This window comes from Salvelinus sp. IW2-2015, linkage group LG10 (genome assembly GCF_002910315.2).
Source record: "Salvelinus sp. IW2-2015 linkage group LG10, ASM291031v2, whole genome shotgun sequence".
Classification (NCBI taxonomy): Eukaryota; Metazoa; Chordata; class Actinopteri; order Salmoniformes; family Salmonidae; genus Salvelinus; species Salvelinus sp. IW2-2015.
In genome coordinates this window covers 17385293-17399577 of record NC_036850.1, presented here as the reverse complement: position 1 = coordinate 17399577, position 14285 = coordinate 17385293, and the positions used below count along the sequence as shown (strand labels likewise).

At 45.7% G+C, this 14285-nt stretch overlaps 1 protein-coding gene and 1 long non-coding RNA gene across 3 annotated transcripts; one reads left to right on the top strand and one right to left on the bottom strand.

The window, feature by feature from the left end:
• Positions 1-558: 558 nt before the first annotated feature.
• On the top strand, positions 559-5751 carry LOC111969405 (uncharacterized). 2 transcript variants are annotated; one of them, XM_023995530.3, is made up of 8 exons: positions 559-843; positions 1620-1723; positions 2023-2494; positions 2668-2769; positions 2849-2885; positions 2985-3056; positions 3173-5014; positions 5111-5751. In XM_023995530.3, exons 1-8 carry the CDS (start codon positions 700-702, stop codon positions 5500-5502), a joined length of 3165 nt encoding a protein of 1054 aa, XP_023851298.1. In that variant the 5' UTR covers positions 559-699; the 3' UTR covers positions 5503-5751. The 2 variants fall into 2 exon arrangements, with proteins under 2 accessions (XP_023851298.1, XP_023851299.1); XM_023995531.3 differs by having other exon boundaries at positions 561-798.
• A 5944-nt stretch (positions 5752-11695) lies between these two features.
• Positions 11696-12572, bottom strand: LOC111969433 (uncharacterized). Its single transcript, XR_002877982.2, has 3 exons — positions 12532-12572; positions 12358-12430; positions 11696-12104 (listed from the first exon to the last, which is right to left on the bottom strand). It is a non-coding gene; the product is annotated as an uncharacterized lncRNA (long non-coding RNA).
• Between the last annotated feature and the right edge of the window lie 1713 nt (positions 12573-14285).

Here is a 14285-nt window from a genome sequence, read left to right as displayed (position 1 = left end):
GACGCTCTTATCCAGAGCGACTTACAGTCTGCCCTATTTATCTGCTACATGGTTCTGACACCTGACAGAAGGCGTATGCCCACAAGTCTCTTTAGAAACCTGTTTGGAGTAGTAGGTGAAATAGACTATTTTGGTTGTTCCTGTTGAATTTCTTTCAGAGGATCTGTCCTCTGATATTAAGTGCTTCATTAAAACACAATTTCTGTCCCCTCCATGGTTTTCCCTTGCTTGATATTTTAATCACTTCGTGGAGATTTACACACACTAGAAACCCATTGCCAGATCACCAGTCATCCCCTGAATTTTTTATATCCCATCCATGTAAAATGTATTATTAATTTGTAATTTTAGCACATTGTTCCCTTCCTGCATTTTGGTCAGTTCCATGAAGAACCTTAATTTCTATTATAAATGAATATATACTAGACTGCCTTGTGCACCTGCACTGCTCTCCCTCTAGCACAAGCTCTAAATTTCTCCATTCTCTCTCCGTCTTCTCATTCTTTCGGTCTTTCTGAAGGAGGGGGGGAGGAGAAAGGCGAGGCCCCTTGTTGTCAAATCTGTCAGTCTAGCTCAGCTTGGCCCCTCCTACCTTGGTGGAGACAGTGAATACTGCTGCTGGTGCCTTTAGCAACGGTGCCTCGGCAACAGAGCCACGACAACGGAGCACCACGGCAACGGAGTGCTGTGTCTCCCCTTATGGAGCTTCCATTGGGCGGGCCGGCGCTGAGGCACTATACCCGCAGCAGACCTAGACCACACCGACAAAACCAACACCTCCGCCCCAGCAGACCACAGGTACAGGGAGATGGAGAAAAAGGGGTGCTGTGTAGAGGCATAATGGTAAGGAGGGGGAGATGTGATAGGGTGCAGGGGAAAGGAGGGATGGAGGGAACATGCCTGGTGCCTGCTTGATTCAAGGTACTTGGATCGCAACAGCAACCAGCTGCTTGCATATTCAACACCAATAGTGTGTGTTTGGGGGGATTGCATTGGTGTATAGGATTGTGATTGTATGTGGCTAATTTCTAGGGCTATATAATGCTTTGCCTGAAGCTGGCGGGCTTTTTCTTGGTAGGTGTTTGTACATTTTCTCTACCATAGCCATCATCACCTTATCCATTGTATGCCTGCCATTGGTACTGTATCAGTCACGATCATAGTTAACACATGTAATGCTGGTTTTGTTGGATGAACTAAACCAAACCTAATCACATGGGCAGCCTTAGTGCCACAGGACATGACATCATAGAGTCTTACTGGTTTTCTGAGTCAGTCATTGGTAAGTGTACATACCAATGGTAGTGTAATAATGTAGATCTAGGGGATATATGTATGAGGTTTTGTTGATGTGTCTGTGTATATTCTGTGTGTCAGGGAAGTCTGAGCCCATGAGGTGACACTGTTATGTAATAATTACTATGTGCTATATGAAGGAAACTGCTCTCAGTAACCTCCTGATATCCAACATAGCACTCTTTCCACCAATTGGAAACCCTTTCGTTTCTATTTTTCTGGTAGTCTAACTGCGCTCACACACATTCTCACACACAAACACCTAATAATCACAGATATCATAACACTTATCCTCTCTTTCTCTGTGCATGCGTGTGACACAGGAATCGGTGGTTGACAATGAAAATGGAGTCCCTGATCACATGGGGCGAGTTGATGAGGGAGTTGAGGAGTTCTTTACTAAGCGAGTCCTTCCTGTCGACACCCTGTGAGTATCTGACCAAACTCATCCTAGATAATCTGACTCTTCACTATCTCATACCCAACACATCTTAACCAGCTCACAGTAAACCTCTTTAAATTTGAGTAATTTATGAGATGCTCATGTTCATAACAACCTACAATAAGTACATTCAAGAAATATAATATACAACATTTCCTGACCAGATTACCTGCATGCAGGCCCTAGCTTGTCCAGGTCAGACCACATGGCCAGGAAAAACTCAGGGCCCTATGATTGACAAACGCACACATGCTGGTCCTGTGCTACTCTGACTCTTCCTCCAGGAAAACACAGAATGAGGCTGGGGAACCTCCCATTACTGAACAGGAAATGGAAGTAGCACCTACTAGCGCCGCTCCTTGCCCCGCCCCTTCCAGAACCCTAAGGAGGAAGCTGGGCGAGTTCTTCACCCTTAAAAAGCGGAGGGCTGTGAAATCAGAGGGAAGCCAAGAGGGGAAGGCCAAGAAGACCTCCATTGCCGACCTAATCCGGCCTCTCAGGGAGGCCGCCAGAGCTGAAAAAGATAAAGTGAAGGAGAATGAAAAAGTGAAAGAAAAGGAGAAGGAGAGTGTGGATGACAACGTTGTGACAGGAGATCCAGTGGAAGCAGAAAACCCTTCTTCTGATGGTCCCACTCCACTGAGGGGTGAGGCTCCACCCCGTCGTGCGCTAAGAGAGGGGAAGTCACAGTCTCTAATTCTGCTCTCTGGATCTGCAGCCAACGCTGGGAACACCAAGAACACTGCACAAGGGAAGGTAGGTATTCTAATGTATTCAAACCGACCCTTGAAAAAATTTGATGGGTTAAAGCAATTTGGTAAAAAATTCAACATAGCCTATGAAAGGATTGTTTTTGCTTTTATTTTGATCATTCTTTAGTTAAAATTGGTTCTTATCGGCACTGACAGCTTCTCCTTGGTTCTGGTTAGTTTCAGAAACACTCGTCTGACGGCCATCATGGCTTTGAGCAGCGCCTCCAGCTCATGCTACAACGTATTGGTGTGTCCAAAGCTCAGCCAGGAGAGACACAGGTGTGTATGTGCATTTATCTGAGTGTGTATGTGGTTGTGTGTCTAAGGAAAACATAAAAATTCTTATTCCATTCTACAGAGTCAGGAGAGAGAGATGAAAAAAGCTGAATCAGAGGGTAAGTCCCTTTACTCATATAACACTTGCTAGAGTGTATGTGCGAGTCTGTGTATGGTGTTGGATGTGTGTGTTCCTTCATTTTCTGTCTCGGTTTCAGGCACTATCATCGATAATAAACCTGAGCCCCCACCCACATTTATGAAGCCCCGGACCATGTCCACCTCATCAGGTAACACACACACGCACAAATACACTCATGCAGACATTGTAAACACACACACACACAAACACACACACTATTGTATACAATTTTGTGTATYTTATGCTCATCTTCTTTCTCTTTAGATACGAGACGAGCAGTACGACAGAGTGTGTCCGCACATGAGTCAGCTGGGAAACCTGCTCTGCCTCCTAAGCCAATAATTAAGCGAGGCCCAACCCCACCTCCCACTATTTCCGGTCATCTCACCCCTGAGAATGACCTAGCCCAAATACAGGAAGGAGAAGCGTGTTCCCCCACAGACCCCACCCCTAGTATCACTGATACCCCTACCAGTTCTAAACCTATCCCCACTGACACCACTATTCCCATCACTGTCCCAGATCCCACTAACCATTCTATTCCCACTGACACCATCCTTCCCTCCTCTGTCCCAGATCCCACTAACTCTTCTATTCTCACTGACACCATCATTCCCTCCCCTGTCCCAGATCCCACTAACTCTTCTATTCTCACTGACACCAGCATTCCCTCCCCTGTCCCAGATCCCACTAACTCTTCCATCCCCGTTTATACCACCGCTACTTCCTCTAATTTAACCCCCAATGACATCATCCCCTCTACGACGTCTGCACCCGTCCCTATCAATACTACAGCCCCCACTCCCAACACCACCAGCTTCATCCCCAGTACTAACCCTGCCACAACCACTACCATTACCTCCATCACAACTACATCTGGCCCTATGAATATTACAACTTCCACCCCCCCTACTGACATTAACTCTGGCTCTATCCCCACTATTACCCACACCCCAATTCCCCCTACCTCCACTGACTCCACCACCCCAACCACCTCTGCGTCTTCCATACCTAATTTAGCCACCATCACCATTACAAGCATTACTGCCCCAACACCTGTTAACACTAATACTGATACCCAGACATCAACAACCCCCACCACTAATGCTTCTACCCCTACCTTTACTGATACTGCTGCCTCAACTTCTACTGACTTGACAACTCCAACACTAAATACTACCATCTCCATAATTGCTTCTGCTGCCAACAACACTTCTACTCCCACCCCCACTACCTCTCTGTGTTCCACCCCCACTACCCGAATTACTAATTCAGTTACCCCACCTTCATATCCTGCTGCTACTATAACAACCTCTACCCTTAATTCTATGAATGGTGCTTCCACCCTTACCTCCATAAACTCTACTGACTCCAACGCTACCCAAACCGGAACTCACAATACCAGCAAAACTAACTCTGTCAACTTCACTTCTACCTTAAGCCCCACTAACTCTACTAGTCCTATCACTACTTCCTCTACCAGCTCAACTTCCACTAACTGTGCTGCTCACACTGCTACTATCCCTAGCAGTTCGATTCCCATTCTCTCTACTAATCACTCCCCCACTGTCACTTCTATCCCCACTGCCACTCACTCAACTAACTCCACCAATACTTCCTCCCCCACATTCTCTTCTACTTACACCACTACTAACACTACTAGTCCCATCCCAACTAACTCTACTAGCCTGACCACTACCCCCACCCCCATTAACTCTAGCCCCGTCACCACTATCTCTGCAAGCCCTTCTAATATCACCATTATCTCTACAAGCCCTTCTAATATCACCACTATCACTAACTCTTCTGTCCTCATCAGTACCCCCAGCCCCACTAACTCTACTACCAGCACCCCCACTAACCCTTCAAATCCCACCAACACCACTAAACCTACTAACTCTACTACACAAACCACTATCTCAATCCCCACTAATTCTGTTACTCATAGTCCCACTAACTCTTCTACTCATAGCCCTACTAACTCTTCCAGTCCAACCCCCACTAACTCTACTAGCCAAACACCAACTAATACTATTCAACCATCACCTGAGGAGAGAATTAGCCCTAATCCTGCAATGGGACTGCTGTCCATGACTAAGGGTACAAGTAAGTGTGTGTGTTCAATAATAATAATATTGCTTGAAATTTGGAAGTAACCTGTTGAAAATAACATAATTTGTCCTTCCCTTTCCTCTCCTACAGATGACCTGAATGCTGAGAGGGTAGAGAGGAACAAGGAGACAGAAGAGAAACGTAGCAAGGAAGAAGATGTCAGGAGGGCCACAGAGAAAGAAAAAGAACAGAAATCATTGGAGCACAACATAGGCAAAACCATAAAAGAGGAGAAGGAGGAGGGTCTGCAGAAGGTGGATGGGATCATGAGGCAGGGAGTAGAAGGGACCAAATCAAATGAGGGTAGAGAGCTGTGTAAAAAGGATTGGGATAAAAAGAGGGAAGGAGGGACTAATGGGTCAGATGAAAAAGAGTTCAAAACTAAGGAGGTGGTAGAGAGCAAGTTAAACAAGGGACCAACTACTGTGATAGAGGCAGGGGAGGCCACAGTAAAAGAAACGGGGGAGAGTCCATGGGACTGAGTACAGGGACCACATCACAGCAGCAAACCGCAGAGGGTGGAACATCGGACCAAAGAACTGAGACCCCCTCTGTGTTACACAAATGGACTGACCCAGCAACGTGTCCTTTTTTTCTCGACCATGTTTACATTTGCATTGCACGTATTGTATGATTATGTAATACATCAACTGTGGTGAAATATGTTTACAATAGATGGATATGAGACATATAGTTACTTATGATTATTAAAATGAATATTCATAATGTCATGATGTCTTTATCATGCTTCAGTCCATCTGTTAGTTCCTGGCTCCAAATCTCTTTGGAATGTCTATAACTAAGCCTAAACCAGAAATGTATGACAAAAGTTGGTGGAAGGAGAGAAGGTCTGAGATATAAGTGTTTTTTCATGGTAGTACCAGAGTGAATCCTTGCCCTATTCCCATATGCCCTCGATGACACACCTTGAGGGACAGAAATTATTGGATTGATGAAGGCAATATGTGGTAGCAGAACCATATCTGGCCATCACCTGTCTCCAAGGACAAATTGTCGAGGGGAGCAATTACACAAGGAGATGTTGTTTCCGGTACTCCTATAGGCATAATTCCTTAATCTCCTTTCTTTTTTAAGGGTAGATGAAGGGACTGCACAGGTGTTCTCCACAAGTGCTTTAATACAGACCTTTTAGAAAAGGGGTCATGAATGGACAAGGAAAGGAATATAACGTGTGTGTGCGCAAGCGCACGCGTGTGCAGTGGGACAGGACACATTTCGGTATAGAAATGGCGTGAACAGTGTTTCTCATGATAGGGGACTGCAGTGGGAACCAATTGCTGTCGAAAGGTTCACCAACGGAACGTAAATAAAGTAACACTCAGTGGAACCGCTACATTTAACCAGGCTCAAAAGTTGTTGTCGTTGTGTTACTATCAGGTGAGTTGCAATATCTATTTGCCTCTGATCCCAAATGTAATAGTGTAAATCTGAACGACATGACGACCTAGGGCAGTGGTTCCCAACCGGGGGGTACATAGCCTATCCACAGGGGGTACGTGAGTAGACTCATGAGACCATAGGCCTACTGGTCGAATACTTCAGGGGTACTCCGGGCAGAGCAAAATTCAGTTGGTGGTTCAGTAACTGAAAAGGTTTATAAACCACTGACCAAGGGGATCTACAGTAGCTAGTTAACGTTAGGTGTAGGCAGCTAAGTTTGCGGTCACATGAGTAGGAGGAAGACTTCACCGTACAGTTCAAAACAAAGCTAGCTAGCTAAGTAACGTTATAGCTAGTGTTGATGTTTTCTCGATCTGATCTATTCTATTCGCTAGGCCTAGTTCTAATTTATCTTAGTTTAGTTTGTAAACTAGTTATGTGTGGAAAAGTTAGTACCATGAGAGCCTTTTCACTGCAATGTTTAGCTAGCTAATACATCCACAATTGTGTATGGATATTATAGTCACCACACCAGTTAGTGTAATAACAGATAACTAGCTAGTATACTGCAAATAGTATAAGGGACTAGTGCCATCAACTCTCAACTGTCACATTATTCTGTACATGCCTGTCTCCAGTGTTTTAGGGTGTGTGGCCATGACTCGGGGTAGGAGGACTAAGTTGGAGCCCTGGATRGAGCAGGTCATCCTGAGTTATGGCACAGAGCCAAAGGAGGAGAAGAAGAACACTCTGATGAAAGCGCATGTTGTGGGGGTAATGAGGCATCTAGTACATACACTTCATGCAAGGCCTGTGTTCCAAGTTTAGAAGGTGTGTGTGTGTGTGTGTGGGTCGGCCGGATGTCAGAGTCCCAAGCCCGGTCGACTGAGGGTTTGACAACGTTGCTGTTCCTCTCTGATGGAGTGGTGCACATCCCCGCCATACTGACCCAGGACGCCTGGGAGACTCTTCAGGAGTCTAGTCTGCCGCGGCCTGGGACTCTGACATCCGGCCAACCTACAGAGAGAAACAGAAAGGTGTGTGCAGCCTCCCGAGTGGCACAGTGGTCTAAGGCACTGCATTGCAGTGCTAGCTGTGCCACTAGAGATTCTGGGTTCGTGTCCAGGCTCTATCGCAGCGGCGCGACCGGGAGGCCCATGGGGCGCGCACAATTGGCCGCGCGTCATCCGGGTTAGGGAGGTTTGGCCGGCAGGGATATCCTTGTCTCATCTCGCACTAGCGACTGCTGTGGCGGGCCGGGCGCACTGCGCGCTGACACGGTCGCCAGGTGGACGGTGTTTCCTCCGACACATTGGTGGCGGCTGGCTTCCGGGTTGGATGGCATTGTGTCAAGAAGCAGTGTGCGTTGGTTGGGTTGTGTTTCGGAGGACTCATGGCTCTCGACCTTCGCCTCTCCCGAGTCCGTACGGGAGTTGCAGCGTGAGACAAGACTGTAACTACTACCAATTGGATACCATGAAATTGGGGAGAAAAAAGGTGTGAAAAATTCAACAACAAAAAAAGGTGTTGCAAAATAAGTGCCCTCTTGCGCGCGCACACACACACACACACACACACACACACACACACACACACACACACACACACACACACACACACACACACACACACACACACACACACACACACACCTTCTAAACTGGAACACAAGGCCTTGCATGAAGTGTATGTACTAATGCCTCATTACCCCACAACATGCGCTTTCATCAGAGTGTTCTTCTTCTCCTCCTTTGGCTCTGTGCCATAACTCAGGATGACCTGCTCTATCCAGGGCTCCAACTTGTCCTCCTACCCGAGTCATGGCCACACACCCTAAAACACTGGAGACAGGCATGTACAGAATAATGTGACAGTTGAGAGTTGATGGCACTAGTCCCTTATACTATTTGCAGTATACTAGCTAGTTATCTGTTATTACACTAACTGGTGTGGGGACTATAATATCCATACACAATTGTGGATGTATTAGCTAGCTAAACATTGCAGTGAAAAGGCTCTCATGGTACTAACTTTTCCACACATAACTAGTTTACAAACTAAACTAAGATAAATTAGAACTAGGCCTAGCGAATAGAATAGATCAGATCGAGAAAAACATCAACACTAGCTATAACGTTACTTAGCTAGCTAGCTTTGTTTTGAACTGTACGGTGAAGTCTTCCTCCTACTCATGTGACCGCAAACTTAGCTGCCTACACCTAACGTTAACTAGCTACTGTAGATCCCCTTGGTCAGTGTTTATAAACCTTTTCTTACTGAACCACCAACTGAATTTTGCTCTGCCCGGGAGTACCCCTGAAGTATTCGACCAGTAGGCCTATGGTCTCATGAGTCACTCACGTACCCCCTGTGATAGGCTATGTACCCCCCGGTTGGAACCACTGCCCTAGGTCGTCATGTCGTCAGATTTACACTATTACATTGGGATCAGAGGGCAAATAGATATTGCAACTCACCTGATAGTAACCACAACGACAACAACTTTGAGCCTGGTTAAATGTAGCGGTTCCACTGAGTGTTACTTTATTTACGTTCCGTTGGTGAACCTTTCGACAGCAATTGGTTCCCACTGCAGTCCCCTATCATGAGAAACACTGTTCACGCCATTCTTATACCGAAATGTGTCCTGTCCACTGCACACGCGTGCGCTTGCGCACACACACGTTATATTCCTTTCTGTCCATTCATGACCCCTTTTCTAAAAGGTCTGTATTTAAAGCACTTGTGGAGAACACCTGTGCAGTCCCTTCATCTACCCTTAAAAAAAAGAAAGGAGATTAAGGAATTATGCCTATAGGAGTACCGGAAACAACATCTCCTTGTGTAATTGCTCCCCTCGACAATTTGTCCTTGGAGACAGGTGATGGCCAGATATGGTTCTGCTACCACATATTGCCTTCATCAATCCAATAATTTCTGTCCCTCAAGGTGTGTCATCGAGGGCATATGGGAATAGGGCAAGGATTCACTCTGGTACACCATGAAAAAACACTTATATCTCAGACCTTCTCTCCTTCCACCAACTTTTGTCATACATTTCTGGTTTAGGCTTAGTTATAGACATTCCAAAGAGATTTGGAGCCAGGAACTAACAGATGGACTGAAGCATGATAAAGACATCATGACATTATGAATATTCATTTTAATAATCATAAGTAACTATATGTCTCATATCCATCTATTGTAAACATATTTCACCACAGTTGATGTATTACATAATCATACAATACGTGCAATGCAAATGTAAACATGGTCGAGAAAAAAAAGGACACGTTGCTGGTCAGTCCATTTGTGTAACACAGAGGGGTCTCAGTTCTTTGGTCCGATGTTCCACCCTCTGCGGTTTGCTGCTGTGATGTGGCCCTGTACTCAGTCCCATGGACTCTCCCCCGTTTCTTTTACTGTGGCCTCCCCTGCCTCTATCACAGTAGTTGGTCCCTTGTTTAAACTTGTCTCTACCACCTCCTTAGTTTTGAACTCTTTTTCATCTGACCCATTAGTCCCTCCTTCCCTCTTTTTATCCAATCCTTTTTACACAGCTCTCTACCCTCATTTGATTTGGTCCCTTCTACTCCCTGCCTCATGATCCCATCCACCTTCTGCAGACCCTCCTCCTTCTCCTCTTTTATGGTTTTGCCTATGTTTGTGCTCCAATGATTTCTGTTCTTTTTCTTTCTCTGTGGCCCTCCTGACATCTTCTTCCTTGCTACGTTTCTCTTCTGTCTCCTTGTTCCTCTCTACCCTCTCAGCATTCAGGTCATCTGTAGGAGAGAAAGGGAAGGACAAATTATGTTATTTTCAACAGGTTACTTCAAATTTCAAGCAATATTATTATTATTGAACACACACACTTACTTGTACCCTTAGTCATGGACAGCAGTCCCATTGCAGGATTAGGGCTAATTCTCTCCTCAGTGATGGTTGAATAGTATTAGGTGTGTTTGGCTAGTTAGAGTGTAGTGGGGGTTGGACTGGAGAGTTAGTAGGGCTATGAGTAGAAGAGTTAGTGGGACTATGAGTAACAGAATTAGTGGGGATTGAGATAGTGGTTTGTGTAGTAGAGTTAGTAGGTTTAGTGGTGTTGGTGGATTTGAAGGGTTAGTGGGGGTGCTGGTAGTAGAGTTAGTGGGGCTGGGGGTACTGATGAGGACAGAAGAGTAGTGATAGTGGTGATATTAGAAGGCTTGTAGAGATAATGGTGATATTAGAAGGGCTTGCAGAGATAGTGGTGACGGGGCTAGAGTTAATGGGGGTGGGGTAGTGGTCAGGCTAGTAGAGTTAGTTGGGATGGGACTAGTAGTGTTAGTAGTGGTTGAAGTAGAAGAGAATGTGGGGGAGGAAGTATTGGTGGAGTTAGTTGAGGAGTGGCAGTGGGGATAGAAGTGACAGTGGGGGAGTGATTAGTAGAGAGAATGGGAATCGAACTGCTAGGGATAGTAGCAGTGTGAGCAGCACAGTTAGTGGAAGTTGAGCTGGTAGAGGAAGTAGTGATAGGACTAGTAGAGTTAGTGGGGCTTAAGGTAGAAGTGAAGTTGACAGAGTTAGTTTTGCTGGGTATTGTGAGTTCCGGTTGGGTAGCGTTGGAGTCAGTAGAGTTTATGGAGTAAGGGTGAAGCACCATTCATAGAATTAAGGGAAGGTGTTATAGTAGCAGCAGGATATGAAGGTGGGTAACTGAATTAGTAATTCGGTAGGGGGTGGAACACAGAGAGTAGTGGGGGTGTGGAGTAGAAGTGTTGTTGGCAGCAGAAAGCAATTATGGAGATGTAGTATTTAGTGTTGGAGTTGTCAAGTCAGTAGAAGTTGAGGCAGCAGTATCAGTAAAGGTAGGGTAGAAGCATTAGTGGTGGGGTTGTTGATGTCTGGGTATCAGTATTAGTGTTAACAGGTGTTGGGGCAGTAATGCTTGTAATGGTGATGGTGCTAAATTAGGTATGAAGACGCAGAGGTGGTTGGGTGGTGGAGTCAGTGGAGGTAGGGGAATTGGGGTGTGGGTAATAGTGGGATAGAGCCAGAGTTAATGTCAGTAGGGGGTGGAAGTTGTAATATTCATAGGCCAGATGTAGTTGTGATGGAGGTAATGGTAGTGGTGTGGCAGGGTAGTACTGGGGATGAAGCTGGTGGTGTTGGGAGTGGGGGCTGTAGTATTGATAGGGACGGGTGCAGACGTCGTAGAGGGATGATGTCATTTGGGGTTAAATTAGAGGAAGTAGCGGTGGTATAAACGGGGATGGAAGAGTTAGTGGGATCTGGACAGGGGAGGGAATGCTGGTGTCAGTGAGAATAGAAGAGTTAGTGGGATCTGGGACAGGGAGGGAATGATGGTGTCAGTGAGAATAGAAGAGTTAGTGGGATCTGGGGACAAGGAGGAAGGATGTGTTCAGTGGGAATAGAATGGTTAGTGGGATCTGGGACAGTGATGGGAATAGTGGTGTCAGTGGGATAGGTTTTAGAACTGGTAGGGGTATCAGTGATACTAGGGGTGGGTCTGTGGGAACACGCTTCTCCTTCCTGTATTTGGGCTAGGTCATTCTCAGGTGTAGATGACTGGAGATAGTGGGAGGTGGGGTTGGGCCTCGCTTAATTATTGGCTTAGGAGGCAGAGCAGGTTTCCCAGCTGACTCATGTGCGGACACATTCTGTCGGACCGGACGTCTCGTATCTAAATAGAAAGAAGATGAGCATAAATAACACAAAATTGTATTCAATAGTGTGTTTGTCTGTGTGTGTGTCGTTGTGTGTGTGTGTGTGTGTGTGTGTGTGTGTGTGTGTGTGTGGTGTGTGTGGTGGTGTGGTTGTGTGTGTGTGTGTGTGTGTGTGTGGTGTGTGTGTGTGTGTGTGTGTGTGTGTGTGTGTGTGTGTGTATGTGTGTGTGCGTTTGTGTTTGTGTTTGTCTCGTGCGCGTTGTGTGTTACCTGATGAGGTGGACATGGTCCGGGGCTTCATAAATGTGGGTGGGGGGCTCAGGTTTATTATCGATGATAGTGCCTTGAAAACCGAGACAGAAAAGTGAAGGAACACACACATCCAACACCATACACAGACTCGCACATACACTCTAGCAAGTTGTTATATGAGAAAGGACTTACCCTCTGATTCAGCTTTTTTCATCTCTCTCTCCTGACTCTGTAGATGGAATAGAATTTTTAGTTTTCCTTAGACACACAACCACATACACACTCAGATAAATGCACATACACACCTGTCTCTCCTGGCTGAGCTTTGACACACCAATACGTTGTAGCATGAAGCTGGAGGCGCTGCTCAAAGCCAGATGGCCGTCAGACGAGTGTTTCTGAAACTAACCAGACCAAGGAGAAGCTGTCAGTGCCGATAAGAAACCAATTAACTAAAGAATGATCAAAATAAAAGCAAAAACAATCCTTTCATAGGCTATGTGAATTTTTTACCAAATTGCTTTAACCCATCAAATTTTTTCAAGGGGTGTCGGTTTGAATACATTAGAATACCTACCTTCCCTTGTGCAGTGTTCTTGGTGTTCCAGCGTTGCTGCAGATCCAGAGAGCAGAATTAGAGACTGTGACTTCCCCTCTCTTAGCGCACGACGGGGTGGAGCTCACCCCTCAGTGGAGTGGGACCATCAGAAGAAGGGTTTTCTGCTTCCACTGGATCTCCTGTCACAACGTTGTCATCCACACTCTCCTTCTCCTTTTCTTTCACTTTTTCATTCTCTTCACTTTATCTTTTTTCAGCCCTGGCGGCCTCCCTGAGAGCCGGATTAGGTCGGCAATGAGGTCTTCTGGCCTTCCCCTCTTGGCTTCCCTCTGATTTCACAGCCCTCGCCTTTTAAGGTGAAGAACTCGCCCAGCTTCCTCCTTTAGGGTTCGGAAGGGGCGGGGCAAGGAGCGGCGCTAGTAGGTGCTACTTCCATTTCCTTGTTCAGTAATGGAGGTTCCCAGCCTCATTCTGTGTTTTCCTGGGAGAAGAGGTCAGATAGCACAGGACAGCTGTGTGCGTTTGTCAATCATAGGCCCTGAGTTTTTCCTGGCCAGTGGTCTGACCTGGACAAGCTGTAGGCCTGCCATGCAGGTAATCTGGTCAGGAAAGTTGTATATTATATTTTCTTGAATGTACTTTTGTAGGTTGTTATGAACATGAGCATCTCATAAATACTCAAATTTAAAGAGGTTTTACTGTGACTGGTTAAGATTGTTGGTATGAGATAGTGAAGATGTCAGATTATCTAGGATGAGTTGGTCAGATACTCACAGGGTGTCGACAGGAAGGACTCGCTAGTAAAGAAACTCCTCAACTCCCTCATCAACTCGCCCCATTGTATCAGGACTCCATTTCATTGTCAACCCACCGATTCCTGCTGTGCACACCATGCACAGAGAAAGAGAGGATAAGTGTTATGATATCTGTGATTATTAGGTGTTTGGTGTGAGAATGTGTGTGAGCGCAGTTAGACTACCAGAAAAAATAGAAACGAAAGGGTTTCCAATTGGTGGAAAGAGTGCTATGTTGGATATCAGGAGGTTACTGAGAGCAGTTTCCTTCATATAGCACATAGTAATTATTAACATAACACGTGTCACCTCATGGCTCAGACTTCCCTGACACACAGAATATACACAGAACCACATCAACAAAACCTCATTACATATATCCCCTACATCTACATTATTACTCACTACATTGGTATGTACACTTACCCAATGACTGACTCAGAAAACCAGTAAGACTCATATGATTTCATGTCCTGTGGCACTAAGGCTGCCCATGTTGATTAGGTTTGGTTTAGTTCATCCAACAAAACCAGCATTACATGTGTTAACTTATGATCGTGACTGATACAGTACCAATGGCAGAGCATACAATG

What these genes read in the sequence shown, in the direction of transcription:
- LOC111969405 (XM_023995530.3), top strand. Translation starts at nt 700, where the DNA reads ATGGAGCTTCCATTGGGCGGGCCGGCGCTGAGGCACTATACCCGCAGC. An exon ending in CTCAGCCAGGAGAGACACAG is followed by an intron (nt 2,770 to 2,848) that starts GTGTGTATGTGC and finishes TCCATTCTACAG; the next exon opens with AGTCAGGAGAGAGAGATGAA. An exon ending in GTCCATGACTAAGGGTACAA is followed by an intron (nt 5,015 to 5,110) that starts GTAAGTGTGTGT and finishes CCTCTCCTACAG; the next exon opens with ATGACCTGAATGCTGAGAGG.